General features: G+C 42.0%; 1 protein-coding gene across 1 annotated transcript in view; it reads right to left on the bottom strand.

The window, feature by feature from the left end:
* Positions 1-2,215: 2,215 nt before the first annotated feature.
* Positions 2,216-23,197, bottom strand: part of NKAIN2 (sodium/potassium transporting ATPase interacting 2) — a 565,330-nt gene continuing 544,348 nt past the window's right edge. Inside the window, exons 6-7 of the mRNA XM_054197204.1 lie at positions 8,458-8,539; positions 2,216-2,976 (exon numbers count right to left, since the gene is read on the bottom strand). Of these exons, the coding sequence (XP_054053179.1) occupies positions 2,967-2,976; positions 8,458-8,539 (92 nt within the window). The 3' untranslated portion in view covers positions 2,216-2,966. The remainder of the gene's footprint in view (positions 2,977-8,457; positions 8,540-23,197) is intronic.

Genomic DNA, 23,197 nt, shown 5'->3' on the forward strand with positions numbered 1-23,197 from the left:
TTGTATCTCTTGCCTTCTGAATATTTAAGTTTATAACAAAAGCCCAGCCTAGAAAAATAACATTCTTTACTGGATTTTGAGGAGGATACAGCTGTACAAATCAAAAATGTCATCCAGATATTCTCACATTACTGTGCTCTAAACTGCTTCCAGAAGAGATCTGTTCACTAATCATTTAGTTTAGTAGTCAACAGTCCTAATTTCTTTTTAATGGTGGTGCTTTAACTGCAACTTAAGCAGGGTTATGAATACCAACTTCATATAGGTATGTATGTGTATATATATATATGTATACTGTGTGTATGTGAGTGTGTGTATATCTGCTCTATATGTAATATATGAATACACATGTATACTGTAATACTTAATAGTTAGATGTGCTTCCTATTTCCTAAGCACTTTACAAACATTAACAATTCAGGCCTCACAAAAACCCCGTGAGGCCCACATTATTCCCGTTTTATAGATGGGAAGACTAAGACACAGAGAACTTAAGGCCACAATTTTCTAAATTAAAATCAGGCCTAAAAGCTACATGTAGACACTTCATTAAATTGTCTGACTTCTAAAATTGCTAACTACCAGCAGCTGCTGTTCTGTAGGAAATCACTGAAACGTACGGAAAATTATCTTCTGAAAACTGGGTCGCTGCTTAGGTGCCTAAACTGGTTTCTTTTCATGTTAAAAACCCCCATTTTTATAGAAATATAATTTTGATTAACTGTTATACAGGGAAAACTAAAATACCCTGTTACAACCATTTCGTTACAGTTAAGCCTCTACATTGTGTTTAATACTATACATCTGCTATACTTAATACTACCTAAAGAAGGAACTTTTGCAATTTTTTATGTTATGGGAAATTTCAGCCTGGCACTTGGAAGGTGCATGATTTCCCAGGGAGTGAAACGCGGCTTTACCCAGAACGAACTCAGAATTTCAGGTACCCAAGTCTGAAAATTTAAGTTTGAGATCCAAACCTGCAATGAATGCTTTATGGGATCAGGCCTAGGGCATGTGCCTAATTCCTGCAGGAAATCTAGTGGGGTCTGGGGCTGGAGCCCTTGGCCCCCTGCATCAGATGCTTCCTGGGTTATGCAGCCCCTGTCAATAGCTATTCCTGCGTATTTTATATACATAGACATATACACACACACACATTCTTACATATATATATATATATATATAAAAATCTCACTGAATAAATGCAAGTGAAGTTCCTGAACATGTCCCGTATCTTGTTTTCACTGGTGAATGCCTGTTCCTCTGTCATTGTCCAGAGTTGCTGCTTGTGACACTGTACATCCATGCAGAGACAGCAAAGGGCACTGGTTTGTACAGGGATGGATGAGTGGCGTGAGCGCACAGGCCGTGGGAGCTCGGGAGCCCTGCGTGCGTGAAGGTTCGGCCAGCAAGGACAAGCAAGAGGCTCAGGGGCAACTCAAGCCTTTCCCAAGCACCGACCTTCCCCCTTGCCCTCAAAAGCTACGTGGTCACCTCAGGTGTGGCAGGTGCGTGCGTTTGCCTATGCAAGGTCTGAGCAAAGAAACAATGACAATCCAAGTTTCTGAAAAGCCTGAGCAAAATATTGGGTTTTTTCCTAATGAAAGCCACCTAAGTGCTTGAAAATACAGATCAGATGTAGAACAAAACATATGTTCCTAGGAGTTCAGAGTATTTCATATACACATTGACCTACTAGCAAAATTCCCAAAGGCATCTTGTTGCCAACTACGTAACAGCACAGTTTTTTTTCAGCCACAATAATACAGGAAGATAAAATACACGTTCTAACACACAACAGATCCCCCAAATATACCACAAAAAGGTCTCCAATATTTCTTCAACTCAACTAGTCCCTCCCCGCCCACCCTAGCTGAAACCAAAAAATAAAATATATGGATCCCTTATGGCGCAATTAGAAAAAAAAAAGCTCACTTACAGAGAATTTTCAGTTGAAATTAGATATAAAAGAGTAAACGTAGCTAGTACATATTCAGTTGGCCTTTGTTGATAGAAATCTGCAGATGTCTCTGTAGTTAGTAAAAGACATTTAGAGATAGCTATAAAAGCACCTACAGTGCGATAAATAAAAACAGCGGGATTAAGAAGCACTGTTTCTGCTGCTTATTTCCAGTAGATTCAATTATTAGTTTATGTTACCCCTTTCCCCACCCCAACCCCCAAAAGGTCTTTTTTCTTTTTTTTTTTTCTTTTTTTTCTTAACCATTATAAACTGTGTCTTGACCACTGTGGAGCCTCAAAAGTAAAGCACTTCTCAGACAGCTGGCAGTTTTCTACTTGGTCGCTCTGGAGCCATGGAGCAACAGAGCCTTATTCCCTGACATAAAAACAAAACAAAACCAAACAGAAGAAAACCACTGACTTAGAAATCGTTCAGAATTAACAGCAGCAAGTTGAGCCTAAAGGACGTTACTTCAGAAAGCTTGCACGGAGTTTCTCTGATGTGCAACGCAGTTGGGTTAAGGCAAGTATGAACTGTACAGCCTTCAGGGCAAACAACGCGCTGTCTGTTGACTTCTGCTGCAAGGTCATCCTGGTATTTTTAGTGTTGTCTTGACTAAGGAGACTCGACGCGGCCAGGAGTGCAGAGTGGGCTCCGAAAGCACCGAATGGGCTGGGTTCATGTCCTAATCCAGACGGGCCACACTGGGGGTGGCCTGGGTAGGGAAGAGCCAGAAGATGGCACCAATGCCTCTGCTCTGTCCCTCTGGTGCTGGGAGGCAGGATGTCCAAGGTGGGGGCCTGGGGCATCTCCCTTTAGTACCTCTTAGAAAGAGGGGCTGAAGTTTCCGTTGTTTTTTGTCTCACTGTTCAATCAGCTTCTTTTTTTCTTTTTTTTTAGCACAAAAAATGGATTTTTTTTGCTCTTTGAAGAAGCAGGGGGCCATCCTGAAACAGTTTCTTTGACAGGTCCTCCAGCCCACGTTGAGTAGCCTCTTTGTTTACTTTGACCTAGAGGAAAGACAGAAAAAGAAAGATACTTATAATCCACCATATACCTATGCAATCCCAGCCCTGTTGATCTGGTGCCCTTTTGCAAGCAAGTGTAAGCCACCAACCAGTAATGGTTAAGGTACCCATGAGAGGAAGAAGACAGAAAGGCAAGGTGATTAATCAGGTGATCTCTCTCTGGAGAAGTCAGCACAGGTTTTCTAAACCTTTCTGGGCAGAAGCGATATTTAATTAGAAACTTAACTATATATCCACGTGTCAACTGGAAGATGACCTGAACTGTAATAATTCATCAGAAATATAGCTGTCTTTATAAAGGCAAGAAGTGAGGCAGTTATGCAGGACAGAAGGGCTGAATCTCAGGTGCCTGGGAAAGTCACCCGAGGCTCACTGGCAAAGCAGAGAGCATGTGTGAGTGCCACAGCCCTGTACACCTGAAGAGTCCTGTCCCAAACCCGTGTTTTGTAACTCCAGCTTTCAGCCTAAAACAGACAAGATGATGGTTGCTAGGCAAGGCTTAGCTGGCAGTTTGTTTAAATGGAATGTTGCCCATAATGTCTGAATCCCACAAACACGAATCTTAAGGAGACAATAGCACGGCAGGTTTATACTGCAGGAATTTGCTGAGTGTCGCGGTGGTTATAGTCTAGGTGCTGTTTCTTGTGTCTTGCTTATATTTCATTTATACTTCAAGTGAATGGTAGAGTAGGCAGTACCTTCAGCATAGAATCATAGAATCATAGAATGGTTTGGGTTAGAAGGGACCTTAAAGATCAGCTAGTTCCAACCCACATGTGCAATTTAGATGAACACCTACAGCCTTAGACTGTGAGACCATGATAGCAGGGCAAAGACATTAACCCCTCCTACACCTCTCTGTCCCTGAGTTATTGACTTGAAATCCCTCTCATGTTTGGTGAAAGGTAGGACCCCATCAGCCAGAAACTGTCGTTAAATGCCTTCTATTTGAAAGCAATGCCTACCAATTCTTGTCTTGAGTAGCAGAATGCACATAAGTGGACATATATATATACACACACACATATAAAGGGGTCTATGTGCATATAGGTGTGTGTGTTTCTATGCATATACAGTATATGTGTGTGTATATATTTCTTTAATGCAGATTCTCAGACTTCACAGAATATGAGGAAAGCAAGCTCCACTTCAGGGCTGAACTGCTTTTGAGCAATTTCTCCAGTGCATTAGGCATCAGCATCAGACACGCATGCGTTTTTTTTGCTTCACTTCTTCTTTTCTTGAGCAGCAAACAAGTTTACTGTGAAAAACATAAAGAAAAATCTCTCTCCCCTCCCTCCTTCCTTCTATTTTTAGAGCAGTGATCATGCAGTGCAGTCTTGTTCCACAGCTATAACTGTATTTTCTCATGTGCAGCAGAATCAGTGCCATGGAGTGTTTAGTCACCTTCCTCGGTCACCTCCCAAGAGCAGAATTTTCTCTTGACAATTGATTTCCACCATCTTATTGTGTTCTTGTCCCATGGTCTGGAAATGAGCACCGGCATCTCCCGCACAGAATGCCAGGAAGCTGCTTTTTGGTACATCAGCTGTGGCCACACTGCAAGGAGGTACATGAGCACCGGTTCTGTCCTGTTCTGTTTAAAAAGCGTATTCGTTTTGAAGGGACTGTCTAGGCTTCTTGGCTTGTACAGCATAGAGCACGCTGTTGGCACTTAAATAATAAAAAAAAGCCATTTATAACAGGTAGATAAACATCATGATAAGAATTCTCCCCCAAAACATCAGTGTTTTATATAAAACATAATTCCAAATGGAATGTATTTTTCTCTTTAAAAAGGAAGCTGATTTAAATTAAACATGAAATTGGGAGAGATGATAAGGAGAGTTATGATTGGAATTCAAAGCCTAAAACATAGAGAAAAGAAACAAAGTGAGACTGAATCTAATAATTCTAGACTATTTAAGGAAATGGTAACCAGAGATAGTCACCTCAATTTACTATCTACAGATAATGTTTTTCTTTTTAATAAATCTTTTTCTTCTTTTTAATAAATCAAGAGTTTTTTTTTACTTAAGTATCCTGTTCATTTATGGTAGTTTTGCATAACTGATGAAATTCCACACAAATATACTGTGTGTTTAAACTGAATTGGAATGTTTTCATAAGTAGAGCTTGATTGATATCACAAATAAAAAGTAATAATCCTGTAGATAAAAAAGTCCTGCCACAATAGAAATGTAAACATGAAGAGCCTGAATAAATCAATATTTAATTGCACGTGTGAGTTTGTGTAGGTTCGGTATAACCCCCAAATTAACAAAATGAAGTGCTAACTTTAGCACACAGGAGGAAACTGGTTACAAAACAGTGTGTCCTAACAGATTGCAATTACTAAACACAGCATTCCTTCAGGATAATAATTAAACTGTGCATGTATAAAACAGTTAAAATTGATTTAAATCGCTTGGATGTAAATCTGTCTGGCTTGAATTGAAATAGAAGTTTGTGTTGATGGAATTCTGTCATTGCAACCCACTAAATCAATTCACATCAGCAAGCAGCACGTGGGGGATGACTGAGACCCACCACACAACTCTATATGTCTTTGAGAGTTGTACTATTTCTGTATATGAATTGATTTGGTAAATATAGGGGGGTTTCTCTGTGCTTATTACTGAAATACATGTTGAAATTTGCATTTCGACAGAACCTGTACAACCATTAGAAGCTGATCGTTTTGACAAGCTCTTCAAAGCCGAGGCCATGTGTTCTTCTTCACTTTTGTAGCATGCCTAGGACACCTGTAGGTACCACCACACCACAGACAACACAAAGAGCTGTTATTGTGCCTTTGGATATAGTCAGTAACCAGATGATTTAAAGGCAACTATCTTCTATTTCTCCCGTAAACCCAGAGCTCCACATGAGTTGCACCCAGTGCAAACCTCAATAGTAGAGGACGTAGAGTTGGCAACAAGCTATCTTCAGGTTTTCTTGAACTTTTGCAGGAATTAGGCAGGCTTAATGTATCCCCCACTGCCTACGGATTCAAAGACATTTTGTAGCAATTGATAAAGTTGTGGAAATAGTGATATGAATACAGCTATATGGATATGTATGGGTATAGTTGTATCCTGGATGGATATGATTATACCTTGGGCAGTGGTGAGAGTATGGCACTCCATAAAGCAGAAGTCTATTCTATTCTAGTCTAGTCTAGTCTAGTCTAGTCTAGTCTAGTCTAGTCTAGTCTAGTCTACTCTAATTCTGCCCTATCCTATCCTATCCTCTGCCTTTCTATGTTTAATGATTCTTAGTGTTTACTCATCCCCTAGAGATGCTGAGCATTGTAGAGTGCAGGTGACATTGGCCAGAGACTAACGTAAAGTCCTGTATTATTTTTTTATTCCTCCTTGAATACTATGGAGGCTATCACTGATGTTCTTTGGGGAACAAGATCCCTGGGGAACCAAACCCTTCCTCCCAACAAATAAAGCTTTAAAACACCAAGTATGGCCTGCTGTTATCATATCAGTATGTTTTGATTTTCAGTATGTAATATTGTTGTAAATAGTGCTACAAGCAGATCAAACCACAGCTTGATTAATTTGACATTCGAATTTGTCACTCCACTAGCTAATGGTCTGCCTACATTTACAGAGCAACTGCAGTGTGAATACATATGCATGTGCTCCTGGTGCGCCTCAGCTGTAAATAACCAAAAGGTATTACTAAATGCCGTAAAAGCCTCTCAAAGACAGACTGTAGCAATTCTAGAGAACCTTGTCAAATACTATACACTCAGAGAGAAACATGAAGTGTCTTTGTTTGACTGTGGCTGGGACATGGCGGTACTTTTGTGGGTTGATTGGACAAAACGTCAGCTCACATACTGATTTCTGTCTCTCAGTTAAGACAGCGAAGTCACCTACGCTCAAGTGAGCGTGCAGCATTGAAATAAGGCAGAACACAGTTTACATGAGTTAATCATATATCTCTTCGTCTCAGCTACAAGCGCAAAAATATTGCCGCCTTTTTTTTTTTTTCCACAGGCCTAGATTTCTTTCCAGTCAGTATGAAGATGCTCACTAAATGCAATCTGTTGTTCTGGAAGAAACACTGAGAGTATAAAGAGAATGGGATAATATCTCAGCTAGAGGGCCCCATATGTTGATGACAAGGTATGGTATACTGAGAAAGAAATAGGATTAGAATTGTTCTAAGTACCTACGAGCCACACATAATACTAGGCAGGAAATAACATTTTCTAAATGCGCAGCACTGTGCCAAAAGTGCAGGTGAAAAATCTTTACTTGAGCACAGACAGATGGGAAGCTGAAGTTAAGATGGCACTGGAGATATGCACTATTGTAATTTGAGATTATTAAAAAGCTCCTAGCAAAGCTCCCAAAGGGCCCAATCCTAAGCACTACCGCAGAATTGATTGTACCACTGATAAAGGAGTAAACGCTAGTTCCAAGCAAAAATCCACTAATCCATTAGCAGACTTGCTTCCACTAATCAGAAGAAATGAATTTACATTCAAAGGTGAATGGAAGTGTATGTTGGGATGAATATCGTTTGCCTGTATTTAGTTCTTTTCCTCAAAAGATGTGTTCAGAAGAGAAACAAAGGAACAAAGTAAATGTTGCCCTTTTGTGAGCTGTTCTGTGCCGTGCTTTTACCGTGTAGGTGATGGCAAATAGTGATGGTGAATAACATTTCAAAAGGCTGCAGCAGCGAGGTAAGATTTATCTGGGCAGTCAGGACTGTTCTGAATTGCAGTTGGCATCAGTACAGGAAATATTTGGAGATGATTATTCCTGGACAGGTCTATGGCTGGGTGTTAGCTCTAGTGTGAATGTACTCCAGTTGTGTGTATCTGCTGAGATTTGATTACCCATTTAATCCCCAAATATATCAGGCTGCACTTCTAGGCAGTGGATGGAGTTGTCACTCACTGGTTAGGTAAAATACTGTGTTCTATTCAAACTGGTTTTAAAAGCCATATGCTGTTACATTTGTTTTGTGTTTTTCTTTTTTAATGTGGAGACTGGAAATGAGGTACAGAGGTGCCTCAGTGAACAGATGCGTGGGTGAGACAAACGCTAAATGCATCCACTAAATTAGCAAATTGCTGAACTTTTGATAAGTCTTAATAAAAACCACTTCTTTGCAACCAAGATTTGTCAGACCTGACTAGTTTTTACTACACCAAATTCTCATTGCCTCTGAGTGGAACCTGCTTGAATGAAAATGGGGGAAAATCAGATGAGAGCTGGGTGTTATTTAAACAACTGTGACATATTATATCCCTCCCTAAGAAATCATTATAATTCAGTAGAAGAGTAATGTTGGCACTTAAGTGTAGCTTGAATTCGGTCTATCAAAAAGGGCTTCTGCCTATTCTGAATTTCTGAGTCACGTCATGTTTCAGTTTAATGATCCTTTAATATCAGCCTGCCACTTTGCAGAATATCTCAGAAGTTAAGTACTTACATATACATGGGCTGTAGCTGTAAATGAGATGTCTTCTGTGGACCTTGATAGCCGTAAGAGTCAAATCCACCTATGAAATCAACTGAAAGGGGGAAAATTGCTTTCATTAGCAACATCTTTTCAGAAGTGATAGGCACTATCATTCAAGAACTACCCAGCACACAGATTATATTTGACGGGCCCCCAAATAATCTGTTAAAATTAGACCAGCCAATTGTGGAGATGCAGAAAAAGGGTAAAAAAAATTAAAGGCAGGCAAAGTCTCTTTTTTAATTTTAAAATCAAATTAATTTTAAAATCACAGAAAGACAATGAGGAATTTATAACAGCCATCTGTCTGTCAGAAATAGCCACACATCCCTCTTTTTCAAGTAGGCCACCTCACTGGAGCACAAAACAACACACTATTCTGATACTACGAATGCTGAAAACCATTTACTTATCGGCATGAATGCATTGCTTCTGACTATGATTACTGTGCCTGGCTTGCTGTCATACTGTGGTTCAGAGATGTAGAGGAGAGAGGACATTGATCCGACTCTGTCTGAGAGACAGGAGTTTCTCTGATTCCCTGCTTTGACATTTGGGTTGAAATGCACGAACAGAGAGCTGGAACAATTTATCTGAGCTTCAGAGATGAGGCTTCACAGATCTAAGGAAAGCAGCATTTCTCTCAAGGCGCTGGAGGTCTGCAGGAAGGTTGTAGGGTGGGAGTTATTTATTAATTCGCACCACTGCCAGTTCCCGATGGTCTTCTCATGTTTATTTTAAACAATTTCCAGGGCAATTCAATCTCATCTGAGCCCGAGACCCCTATTTCTCTGCTATAACGCTTTCTTTACACAGGTAAAAGCACACCCTTTGCTTCCTTTGCACCAGGAGACCCAACTATTGGCTTTTGGGGGTTATTTGTGGGCAGCTCTCATCCCTGAAATATTGTTTCTTACATAGCAGATGTGAATTTGGCTTTATTTTGATAGAAAAGGGCCAAAGAGTTCAGGTATGGAAGTGCATTTTTCACAGGTCTGGGCACTGCTACTGACAGACGGGCTCTGTGTACATTAAAAGCAAAAAAAAAAGAAAAGAGAAAAGGCTCTTCGATAGAAGATAGCCTCTTGCGGATCTAAAATGCAGTAACATTCACATAAAAATCACAAAATGTAAATTCATAACCCTTGGTTTGAGAACTTTCACAGTGGTTGGGGTACTAAAACTTGCATTTATGAGGTTATTTTACACTAAGGTACCCCTCAACGTATGCCACGCTTATCAGTGCAGTCACATGCATTCCAGACATGTTATAAAATCAAATTCTTGTACCCCTCTGTCCACCGTTTACTTTGCAAGAAAAAAGACACCTAAACAGTAGACTGGACTGGTACAGTATGCCTCCATTGCAATCACAGACATATTGAACCTGTCATCCACCTTCTTCCCTGGCAAGAATGGTCCCTGCAGAAATAATTTAGCTGATTCTGTGCTCTGTGGCAGCATTACGTATACTCCTATCCCAGAATCATGTTTTACTAAATTAATCCCTGACATCTTTAGTGAAGGAGGTTCTATAGTCTCTCTGTGTTGCCTTTGCCTGTGCCTAACTTCCTAATGTCTAATTTAAATGTAATTTCCTGCAAATTACCTACTTTTCTACATTTTGGCCTTTTCTCCCTATGGATATGAAGACAAATGAGCCTTTTTTTTTCATTCATAACGACTTTTAAGGATTTTCAAAAAGTATTTTCATGCTATCCATCATTTCCAGATTTAAGCATACCTAGCTCTTTCAAATTTTTCTCACAGCCCATGTTTTCCAAGCCTCTAAATCTCCAAGCCTGAAGATCCTTCTTCAGCCTGCTTATGTTTTTCTTACAGAGTGGGGCACAAATCAGGACTAACTGGAACAACTGCCATGTATGTCTTCTGTACATTACCTGGAATAATGTGGAGGGTGGTGGTGGATGGGTTTGGTGTTTTTTTCTTCTTTTTTCAACAACATCATACAAACGCTTAATAACCAGATCTTTATTTTTATGTTTTGTCACTAACTGTAGTCTAGCCAAGTAGTCCATATTTTATCTGAAGACACTTGATTGATTCTTCCCCACAGGAGTTTTTTTTACACTTGTCTGTATTGAATTTCATCTTCTTGATTTCAAGCCACTTCTCACGATCATTCTGACTTCTAATCCTGTCTTCACAAGTGCTCGTACCCCTCCCAGGCTGGTTTCCTCTGAAATTTTTACCATTGTTCTCTCCTCTATCATCTTTGCTGTTAACAAAAATAATGAAGAAAATGATTTCCCTAGCTAAGGTCCCAGTGGGATCCCATCTGAAATGTCATCCCAGCTGGTTGATAACTTAATTTCAAATAGAGTTTTAAACAATACTGCACACAACCTATGATGACTGCATCTGGACAGTGCTTTCCTGGACTGCTTACAAACCTTTCACAAGGTTAAAATCTTGCTAAAATCAAGATAAATGCCATTTGTTGCTTCCTACTTACTCACTGTCTGTAACCACCAGAATAACTTTATTACAATGTGATCATGTCTTTGGAGGCATACTAAGTTTATATGCACAGAATAAAGAATTTGCTATAGGAATATTGTTGAATGAATTGCTAAATTCAGAGGAAATAAAAACTCTCTTATTCAAACACAAAGATTGCAGTAAAAAGACTGGACATGTCCTTGCTGTAGCTATGAGTTGTCGATATTTTGCCCAGTTTGTTTTTTTTTTTTCTCACTCGTGACCTCTGACAACACAAGTCAGAAAATACCTGTGTTGGACTGAGGGTCTCACTGGTGTCAACGCACGTCACTTTACAGTTAGTGCTTATATGCATTTGTACGGCTTTACATTTCTTGTGTACTTCCCAAGACCCTTCAAGCAACTGGTAAACCATTATTAGAGGGCTGCAGGCATAGATACTCTGTTTTGCAGTTGTGGGGCAAAAGGTCTTAAGGGTGATTTTAGGGTTGTTTTCAGAAAGCTAAATCAACGTGTTAAGAAAAAACATTCTTTGAGTAAAATGAGTTTGTGTGGGCATGAGAGAAAGATGCCTGCTGAATATCTCCACATGTGTTGTGTCTTTGGCCTGTTGCACAGAGCATACACAGTGTTAACAAGCCAGATTGTCAAGTGACAAACAAGGCAAGCTTGTAGAGGCATTTCTGCGTTCAACTGACAGTGGAAGTTCCCATGTGTGTAAGTAAACGATGGTAGGGCAGATAGTACTACTGTGACCTTGTTGTAGGCTTACAATGGCTTCTTACACACAACAACAAACCTTGCAAGGCAGGTAAAGGTAGGTAATAGAAAGTGAACTCCAGCACAAGAGGATTTCAGCAATTTTTTTTGTAGCAAGTTTTCTTGATGGCGGCAGTTTCTCAGCGCTGCCAAGCCTGGGGTGTCCAGGCAGTGCTAAAAGCTCTCTGAGGACACTGAGCTAGTTTCTTAAAGCATGCAAAATGCTGCCCTTTCTGCAGGCATTTCCTGGCTGTGCCTGAAAGGTCACTAAAAATGTCCTACAACTGATACATTCCTGGCAGCAGTAACATGCGATGAATAAAACAAGGCTCATTAGCTGAATTGCTACAGAGGCTTCCATCCTTAACCTCATCCATCATACACATTTTTGACCATTCTATTTTACATTCATCTTACATGTCACTGTTATCACAAGTGTCTCTTTTTGTCATATTTTGATTTAATAAAAGCATATGTCCATATACAAACAATCACAGAACACCATTCCTTTGAAATAGTGGGTGCTGAGATGCTTATTTTCCTGGCTGGACTTGAATAGGATAATAACAGTACTATTTATTTGTAAAATGCGTTACAAAAAATTCAGCCAGCATGTTTTCTTCCTTTGTTGGTGTTAAGGGGCTTGTCAGACATATGACTGTGGTTACAACTGTAACACAAACAGGACATATGGCTCAAAGCAGGGATGTATTTTCTATCGCTAAATACCCACAGGGATGTGAAGTTTCAGCCTTTGCTCACAGTCACAGTCCCCTTCGTCTCTGTTGTATATCAGGACAGAACGAGAGGCATAAATTTTTCATTTCTGGAAGCTTGTGGTGTACAGAGGGACCATTAAACTGGGATGCAAAAAAACCAGACCCCATTAACATGGAAGTACCTACGGGAGAAGGGACTCTAGAAAACTACCTGTGAGAAACAATGAAACTGATGAAATCAACAGATGGACAAAGAGAAAGGAAACAGTGTGCAGTAAAAGCATTAACATCTTCCTGTAGAAAGCAAAAGGAAAGATATTGAACAGAAATTTACATTAGCTTAGGTTCTGACCCAAAAAGTCATTTAGGGCATATGTGTATGGAAATGTGACAGATGCTATGGCTTTCCTTGCATTTAAGTAGGCTTGCAAAAATCAATGCAGACTAGATATGAAAGGATATAGAGATTCAGAATGTGGAAGCAGCTTTATCTGCAAAGAAAAGGCAAGGGAAAGGTTGGGAAACAGCCATGTACCTGGCCAACATGTGACGTGCAGTATGGATGACTTCTTGACTGCTTTCAAACCCTCTCCTTACTGTGTTCCTTTGCCACTATTGTTTGTTTTGCTGATTATCTCACCCCTACCCTAGATGCATGAGGCCCTACCTCTCACAGCAGTGAGCGTACTGCCAGCACTCAACCCTGCCTTCACCACAGCATCCGCTTCCTGCCCATGCCTCTGTCTTTAAAAGTGAAACTGTCTTTGACAGTAATTCTCTAACGAGGGTGACTTCTGTACTTATTCCTCCTTTCCTCCTTCACTTTGTCCATCTCCCTGCTGAAGCAGCTTGGTTCCTCCAGCTTTATCAGTTCCACCCCAGACTCCCTCATCACCTTCCTGTTTGCATCCCTCCTCCCATCTCCACATGTTCTCTGCACACCATCTCTCCCATTTCTTGTATGAGCAAACTGATGAAGTAGTCCTCCATTCTTCAGTTTGACAGCCTTTTTCACTCCTCCTTTTACAGTTCATTTCCCCTTCTCTCTTACTACAGTCACAGGAATTTTGTCCTCTGAAACTTCTGCTTGCCCCAGTGACAGACTCTTTCTCTTGATCTCTTTTTTGTTTTTTGCACTTCCCTCACAGTACAAATACACGTAAATTCCTCTCATAAAAAAATCAACCCCACCCTTATCCCTGCTTGTCCTATTTTCTCTCCTGATGGTTTCAAACATTGTCGAATGCTTTCTTCCATTTTTGTAGAAGATTTTCTCCCATATTGTGTCCTGTCCTTTGCATGCAGCTGGAACCACAGTCAAATCACCTCTTCCTATCCAAATTTGGGTACTGGCAACCCAGTGCACACAGTTGTCTCCGTAGTCATCCAGCCACCTTTCGCACAGCTGTTGCTCACTTCTTCCAGAAACCTTTGCCTCACTGGCCTCTGCTCTCTCCTCTGGAGGTGCTCACCTCCTTCCTTTCATCATTCCCCTCTTCTCTTGGTGGTTCTCCCTCCAACATGCTGCTGGACTCCCATGAGCAGTAACCTCTGCCTTTTACTTTTCTCCACCTCCTGTAAATGGGGTAGTCGCGCTTGGAAACACAAATTCGGCTGTCGTCAGCTCTCTGAGGTGTCACAGGGTACCTGGCTTGTGCTCGCTCTGCTCCTTCTATACAAACTAAAATCTCGGCTTCACTCTGTGATATTTACCCATGGATAATTAAACATCAATTCCAGTTCAGCATGGCTAAAACCAGAACTCTTAGCTGCTCCTCCCTAACCTTCTCTGTTGCCTCTCATAGTGAAAGATGGCACTTGTATCCTCAAGTTTGCCTGTCACTTGAGGATATAAGTTAGATGTCAACTTTGGTTTGGGCTGTGCACGATTTAATTTCTGAAGATTATTTTTGCATATTGAAGAGGAAGACTCTTCTGTCTATTGAAACAGCTATAACATTTACTCAGGGCTCTCAGCGTCAAACACCACAATTGTTCCTTTTTTTTTGAACTCACCAAATGTGTATTTGAGACAAAGGCTGCAAGACTCATCTCTTTGGCTAGATTACTCCTCTCTGCATCCTGCTACTGATTTCATCTTCCATATCATCAAGTAGAAGCTAAACCTTTTTACATTTAAAGCCTTTTGTAGAAACTTCATATCAGTCTGTCCTCCTTCCAGTTCTATAAGCTAAACTCTAACCCCATGCTGCCAGCCTGGCCTGCACACCTGCAAAATTTCCAAACGCTTTTTCTTTTTGCAAGAATGTCTTCACAAACAGTTCTGTCATTATTTTACCTAAAACTCTTCTTTGCTCCATTGGCGATAATTTGGTTGCCAATGTCCTTGTACTCCTGTCTACCACAGTGAATAATATTTGCTCATAGTTTCTTTGTGCTCACTTTCTGCCTGTATCCACCAGTTGCCTGTTGTCTAGTACAGAGATTTCAAGCTCCAAGAAACATGACATTCATATTTGTACACTGCTTGGCATCATGGTAGTCCTTAAATATATTCAGGGTTCTAAAGCACTAAAATAGTATTAAAAATTTACAGTTACCCAGGATAAAGATGGTACCATTTAAAAAGTGCTAATGACCAGAGAAGCATATGTGCACGTGCCTGTGGATGCTTCGTGCACATGCATGTCATGACTGAACATATTTCCCGCGTGATATACCAGAGAGAGAATACGTGGTGTACAAGTGCTACAGCTGACATGTGAGGTCTTACACTTATGTACTTTGTCACCGCAGGACAAAGACTTGTCCCCCTGGACTCAGGCCTGAGAGGTGCAGTGACTAAGCTTCACTGCCAACAGCAAGCTACTCCACTACATGTGTAGCTGGGAGAGAGGAGAGATGGCAAAAAAACTACAGCTAATAACGTCACGGGAGGCACTGTTGGTGCAGAAGGCAGTATGTGAGGCAAGAGAGAGCTGTGCACAAATGCTGGTAGCTAAAAACTGGCCAAACTCGGAAAAAAATGGAGGGGAGTAAAATTAGGCTTAGTTTTAATAACTTTGGAAAGGACATACAGGAAAAAACATAAAAGAACATATGGCAACACCCTTGCTTCTGCAGCTTTGCCAGTTTCCTGCTACCCGCCTTGCTGTTTGGTGAAGACACTTCCAAGCACTTTAGTGCTGCTGCCTTTTTATGCTGTGAGCGTGGCCTGGTGGCCGATCCACATTATAGGCCACAGGAGGAGGTTTGCTTGAATACAATCTCAATAAAGTTTGCTTACAATGGTAATCAAACGTTATTGGTCTTTGTGCTGAGCGCACAGCGATTTAGACTCGCAAAAGGGGATAGAGCCAAGCCGCGGCAAAGCAGGGGGAAGGAGGGCATCTGCCAGGACGTGAGGCTGTGCCCTTCCTGATGGCGCGGGAGGGTTCAGAAACGGTGTCAGGACTTGGACACTCGGTCCGGTTCTTGTGGTGCAATGAACCGCGCCTCTGCCAAACAGCCAGTAACTGCCTGTGAGTGCTCCCAGCTCACCCATTTGCAAGGTGAAACTAAAACCTCAGATTTTTAAACTGTAACCTCATGGCATTTCTGTGCCCTACGACGTCCGCAGGAGCAGCAAAGGGAAACTCCTACACAAATTTCCGTGGAGTTTCTCAGCTGAGATTCTCCCCCACTGCCACTATTTCCATGCTGTTTACTTTTGTAATAGTCAAAATTATTTCATAATTTTTTGCTTCATGGGGGCTCTTCCTCCAGATTTGTCTCCTCTTACCATGTTTCTTGTTGGATAAGGGCTTGCAGCATCTTCTTCTGTCTGTTGCTGCTGATCCCCTGTCTAATTCTTTGATCAGCCCTTCTGAGATAAGATGTAGGACTGGGGAGGTAACGTAGGTTTGTGAAAGCTGATAAGCATCACCTGGTGTCACCACTCTTACAGAGGTACTGACAGGGATCTCAGCCTGATACTCCCTATAATTAGGACCAAGCAGGGATGCAGATATTGCATTCAAAGTTGTACCCAGCAGAAAACACCAGTATGAATGATGCCGAGCGTCTAGAAATTAGAGAAGGTAAAATGCATCTCTGACTCACAGGTGGAGAAGGGATCTGGTCAGCGGCAGAGCCTCAGGGCAGGAGGTGAGGAAGACTACGCTCTGGAGCAATGCCTCAGCGAGGCAGGGCTGGCCGTCAGCAGGAACCGTGTCAGGGAGGTGGGAACCAGGGTCACGGCTGAGCAGAAAGGAACCAAGATGAGAGCAGCCAGGCGTGACCAAGCAAGGGCTGGGAGGCACGAGCGAGGCTTCCGCAGCTGAAGGCAGAAACAGGGACGAGGCATAGGGCAGGCAAGAACAAGAACCGGGAGAAAATGGCTGGAGCATAGCTGCAGCCACGAGAAATCCTGGCCTGAAATGGTCAGCGCTGCCTTTTGTATCTGATAAATGCAGCAAGCCACCTGTCAAGCCTAAAGACCTGGAAATAGGGCTGCAGTCAGGTAGGCTGCCGCTTGACCCCGAGAGGATTTGCCAGGCTTGTCCAAGCTCTCAGTGGGGCTTGTCCAGTGCTCACTGAAGAGTCTGTAAAAGGCCTCCACTCAGCTACGAGAACATTAATATTCTGAAAATATATTAGTTTTCTAAACTGGACACTGCTGGATGATAGCCATTTGCTTTCAGTTTCATGCTTGAGTACTGAGCAAAAAAATAATAGCCCTGAAATAATTTTTGACTGACAAATCATTCTAAGAATTAAAGAAAATGTGGGGTAGTCAGAATTAACATAGAAGTTATCAAACGAATCGTTAGGAAAAAACGTTCTTAGACAGATCATTGCTAGGGGCAAGCAATAAAGAGAGGAAAAAAGAAAAAAGGAGGAAAAAGAAAATGCCTGGGGCAGTGTCCTCCAAGTGTGACCACCACACTAATAAATTAGAATAAGAATCATTAGTAGGTGCAACAAAGTGGAGAATTAAGGCCCAAATCCATGAAAGTTAACAGTCCAATGCTAATGAAGACCTATCTAGATATTTAAAAGGAAAAGTAATATGGAAAACTTTAACAGAAGGCATGCTGACAAAAATAATTTAGTACAAAGCTATGTTCCAGGCATGTAGGAAACCGCGAGGACCGTCTCAGTGGGGAAGACACTAAAGGGGCTGTGGGTAGGTGTCCTTTTCAGGGCCACTGGAACTGGTTAATGAGTCTAGTCTACTGGCAGCAGCCCATCACTGCTCCTCTCTGAGATGTTGCTGCCCTTCAGTCCAGATTGAGTTTGGCTGGCCGGGCCAAGCTGTTACACCCGCTCATTTTAGCTGAACGCCTGGGGAGGCAGCCAGCCCCCCGAGAGGCTGGGAAACTGGGGTGGGCAAGGCCACCTGCGGGCTGCTCCTCTGCCTGCACTCGCTCAGCGGGGCCCGAGCTGCCCTCCCTCCGTCAGGGGGAAGGAGGAGATGCTCCCCTGGGCATGGCACAGGAGCGTCTGCCTCCAAAGCTTGCTCTTCAGCGCAAAGAGCAGGAAATGACTCACATTGAAATGAAGTCTTACACCGGCATCAAAACAAAACGCGACAGTCTGCCTGAAAACATTTTCCATGCAACTTTCAGCTTGTGGAGAGTCTCAGATTTGGCTGATTTTTTCTGATTTTTCATATGAGTTTTGTTAATTTTTAAATGTCAAAACATTTCCATGGCCAGAAAGACCACATCCTATTCAGCTGCAGCAACAACCTGAGCATCTCTTCAAATCATTTGTGGCTTTTGTTGTCAGAGCCGTCACTAGTAACTACCTCGTTTCTGCTGCCAGTTTGACAGAACGTGTGGGGACATTGTTTCATCATCTGGACTTCTTTGTGTTCCTCTGCTGAAACAATTAACTCATGACAAGACAAGTAATATTTTCAAAATGTTTTGGTATGAAGTGTATCTTTCTTTGTAAAGGAGATGTTAACTCTTCATTCCCTTTTCACGCGTGCGCATCTTTTCCAATACTTCTGCAACTTGTCTCTCTTGAAAAGATAAAACATGGGTGGTGAATAGTTAAAAACAAATGATGCAAGGTAAGTATATCCCCCTGGCTGTTACAATGCATTGATTTTATTAAGCAGTATCCCATTGTGATGAGCTGCTGGAATGGAAATGTTGCTTCCTTCAAGCTCTCCATTATGTTATTTAGACATTTTTTAAACTTGAGGTTGACAATCCCCACAAGAGGCGGTGATGGATGCAAGGGGAGTGGCAGGGAAGACAGTGAGGGAGAAGAGAAATTATCACAGATGGAACCAGCAACACCACCATTTCCCCCCGTGTGATTTTATTTATATATTTGCCTCATACCACAGCCCTGTCTCCTAGGGATTCCTTGAACATCAACTTCATTAGTTACGAAGGCAGCAATCCATAACCAATTTTCTTTTCATGTCAAGCTTGTTCATGTATAAACCCAGCCCTTTTGTTGGAAACATTTGCAATTAATCCCACAAACAAAGAAAATGCAAATCGTACAGTCTACCCTAAGCAACCCTTCTGACTCAAGGCCCTGACCACCATCTATTATACACTAAAATGAATAGAAATTCCCACTTTGAGTCTAACCTAATTTTCTAGTGATAATAGGCATGGATTCCCAGAAGCATTCTATGCATCCAGATAGTAACATCCTAATTTCCTTTCCTGGTAAATGTTTTAAATAAGATTTTAGCACCAAAGGAAATTAACCTTTAAATTAATTGTAATTATAAAATGCCATCACTGATTTTGTCTTCAGACTAATTACTCGCTATTATTTAAACAAACTGCGCCTCCTCTGAGCTTTAAGTTTGTTTCTCTTTCTGCAGTGCGGTGCCAAATGATCACAGACCAGGCTGTGTAACATCTGCCAAGCCCTGTGACACCTTGGACCGCTCAGGTCCATTTGCATCTCAAATGCAGCCGGTTTCAGTTGTCATATCTTCCCGCCATAGGCTTTCCCCCCCGCCAACCCGCGCTTCAGCCTCGCGCTCTGCAGCTCAGACATTTTCAGCCTGCGCTTTCTCACCAGCGAGCACGCCTTGTGGGACGCAGAGTGCCTGTGCTCTGCGCCGGTGACAAGGAGATGCTCAACACCAGCCTTCTGCTCTGCGAAAGGTCCCCTCCAAGACAGGACATGACTGGAAATAATTACGCAGGAACCAGCTATTGATACGTGCGAAAGGTTGATGCTGTACAGGCATCTCAGGGAATTTCGTAAATGTTCCTGGCTCTCCAAGACAGCTCTCTTTAGGATGACAAGCATGAAGTAGTACCATGGGATTTCAAAAGCTTCCCTCACTCCATGCTTCCATCAGCATCCTGACAGCCGAAGGCATCCCATTTCCCTCCCTTTGGTTTACTTAGTTCACGTAGCAGTCACCACACTAAATGAAACAAGTAAATGGAAAAATCTTCTAATTTAGCCACAGGCTGTAAATTGGAGAGTGCAGCTGAGCAAAACCAAGCTGTAGCTTCAGCTTTTGTAGCCTGTTCATTGAGTTCTCGTTCATGAATGACCTGTTCAACAGCTGGAGAACAACTGTGTTTTAAATTTTGGCTTGTATTTGTTCCTACGCTTATTTGCTCCTATGTTGCCTCTGCAGACTGCCTAGGGTGTCCTTAGCATTAACCAAACAAGTCAGGCCAGTGATTCACCCTGTTGAGAGAGAGGTGTCTACCACAGACAGGGCAAATTGCTCTTTGGAGTTACATCTTGGAATTACATCCCTGCCTCCACTGACTGCAGTGAAAATCTTGATTGCAGGCCTAATTACATGTGGATGTAGTTATGTGATACGAATACCACCCTTGACTTCTTGTAGCATCAGTGAGGAACCAAAAACATGCAAATATGTTTCTCCTCATGATACCACTATTCCTTTGTCACAGATTCCGCTTCTATTATTTCAATGACAAAATGAAAAAACTATCCAAAGTACCAAAAATATAAAAGTTCTTTAATAATCCCACATAGGCTGAGGGAGGCCCTTGATGATGGTCTATAAAACCTGTGGCAGCATGGAAAAGGTGACATGGAATGACTCTTGTTTTCCAGAGAAAGACATGGGACACATTACACAAATGGTAGGTGCAAAACTAACAAAACGTATAGCTGAGGTGCTGAAACTCCTTTTCTCGGGTAGCTGTGTTTCATTAAAATGTTCTTAGTACAAACATGGGAGCACACTTTCAGGAACAAAAGATCATTGTGGGCAACAAAATACAACGAGACCACTCCTGCCTAAGGAAGTCCGTGAACTGCAAATTACTGTCAGGGTTTTTGGGGGACCACAAACTTGCTGGGTTCTTATATGCCTATATGGCAAATAGGCATGGAAGTAAGCATCAGATGTTCTTCATTGCTGGATGTCGGATATTGGGCTGGATAGACCTGGTACCTCCTATCTTGTGTCGTGTTACACAAGTGTACCAGATAACGCTGCGTCGGTAGGGCGGCAGCTTACACTGCTGCTGGGGTGTCACCCCTCAGCTAGGGGTGGGGGGAAGAGACCTGCCAAGGCTGCCCAGGACAACAACCTCCAGAGGTGGATTCAAGCCCAGCCTTGATGCAGAAAGATGGTTGCAGACATCTTCAGCCATCTCCCTCAGCCTTGGTTTCTGCTTCCTTCCTATCTTTCTCCTGTCCTGGCAGTCTCAGAATTTATAGCCATATTCATCAGAAAATGGGAAGGGAAATAAAGAAGCAGAATTAATACCAAAACGTTTGCTACCAGTTTCTCTTTGTTTTAGAGATTTTTAAGCAGGGATGGAAGCCGAGTTATTATTCCTCTGTAATGTCTCGCTAAGCAGATGGTGAAAAGCACTTGGCACAGAAATAAAGTGATACCTGAGCATATTCTGCACTTCAATAGTGCCTTTCATCCCAGAGGCTCAAAGTTATGAAGCAATACGCCTGTGAGTTTGTCCCTGTCATTATTTCCCATTTTAAATATAGGAAACAGAAGTATGTAGAGGTTAAATACCCTGCCCAGAGGTGGAAGGCAGCCTGTAAGAGGCTAAAAATAAAAGGTTTTTATACCTATACCATAGGTTTGTCAAAATTTCACATCTCTCACAACTAATGAATTTAATATTGTCTTTTAAAAGAAAATCTTTGCCATCACCTTTGTACTTCCCAGGTCAGGCCTAGGATTCCAGAGTGGATTGCTGTTTAGCACTGAGGTTATTGGCGCATGACTGCTATGCTGTATTGCTCACCAGTAGATATCCCCCTATCTGGGGTATTGTCTTCCTGAATGTTTTCAGTAATTCAAATAGAATCTTGAATTCAAGATTTTATGGGGGTTGTGAAATCATTTTAAAGGGTTATGTAGAGCTTTGCTGCTGCACCAGACATCCCCAAAAGCTGGGCTCAGGGGAAAATGCAGCAAAAAAATCTATTTAACCCAGTTGCAATTTCTTTTGCTTTGCGGTTTACCTAGAAACAATGCCAACAGAAAAGAAGATAGCATACGTACAAGTTGGATCCCTGCTAGTGGGAGATTGTGCAAAGGTTGTACCTCATGGGACTCAGGGAACAGTCAGACAGGCCATATTTATTCTCTCATTGCTTTGGCATTGTGTTGTGGTAGGTAAATGCTGTTTCTTCCCCTGTCTATGTCTGCAAGGGATCTTTCTGGATTAGGATTTCACTGTGGGACACAGACCGGATCGGTGGCTTTGTCTAGGCTGGGGTTCCTTCCTCTAATAACAAGCTGGTCCCCTTTCCCTCAACAGAACCTGCAAGGCGAGGGCAGAATTGCCACTTCAGTAACCCAGGTTTCTTTTATAATTGCTTACAGACAAAAAGGCCCTGGAGGATGCTGCTTTATTGCTTACATTCCAGGGTTTTCCACAAAGTATCTGTATATTTAATAGCATTTTTCAAAAATACATTGAATTTTCTTTTAGTAAGGCAGTAACAGCTTATAGCAGGGAGCCAAATTGCTAGCGTGGAAATGCACATTAAACGAACATTTCAATGTTATTAAAAATAATGTGCAGGCTTTGAAAAATGCAGGCCTAATACGATTTTGGAAAACAAATGAGGAGCTCCAATAAGTTTACAGCCATTGAATGCCTCCAAGTAATGATCGTTGCTGACATTTTCATGTTTTATTTTTAATTGCTGCAGCTAATAATGCTAATGATGTAAGAATGACAATGGCTTAGGCATACCAGTGGCAACAGTGTAGAGGAGAACGTCGATTCGGCAGCAGCCCTGCTGGGCACCATCCTGCCCCGTCTTTCCCAGATGGAGACCCCAGGTTCTCCAAGCCTCACAGTTCCTCCTCCCTGTGCAGCCCCAGGAAACGGGATGCAGAAGGGGCCTTTGGGAGTGACAGCCCACAGACAAGGGAAGCCACCCTTGTCTGAGCCTTGGGGATGGGTGCTGCGGTTTGGCTCTGGTGAGCCCAGCGTTGGAGTGCTGCTCGGGACTGTACCAGGAGGGAAAGCAGCTTCCTCTTTAATCTTTGATGCAGAATTAACCCAAAGCAGATTGTTCTCATGAAAGCTAGCGCGGACTTGTGCTTTGATTTAGGGGGCCTGCTGCTGGATTTACTTGGTGTGTAATTAAAACCTCTAGACTTGCTGATTCGGCCATAGTTATGACCCTGATTTGATCACTGTATTTTTCCATTCCTAATCCTTTAGTGAGGTCAGGGCAGGTTAATCTTAGTGAAATGTTTGCTTAATTCTACCCTCACTCATTTGTTCTCTTAATAAAATCTGCATAAAGAATGGAGAAATAGTAATTCTTTCAGCTTGTTCCAATTACTCTGAGAGCAAAGCTAA

This window comes from Rissa tridactyla, chromosome 3 (genome assembly GCF_028500815.1).
Source record: "Rissa tridactyla isolate bRisTri1 chromosome 3, bRisTri1.patW.cur.20221130, whole genome shotgun sequence".
Taxonomy (NCBI): domain Eukaryota; kingdom Metazoa; phylum Chordata; class Aves; order Charadriiformes; family Laridae; genus Rissa; species Rissa tridactyla.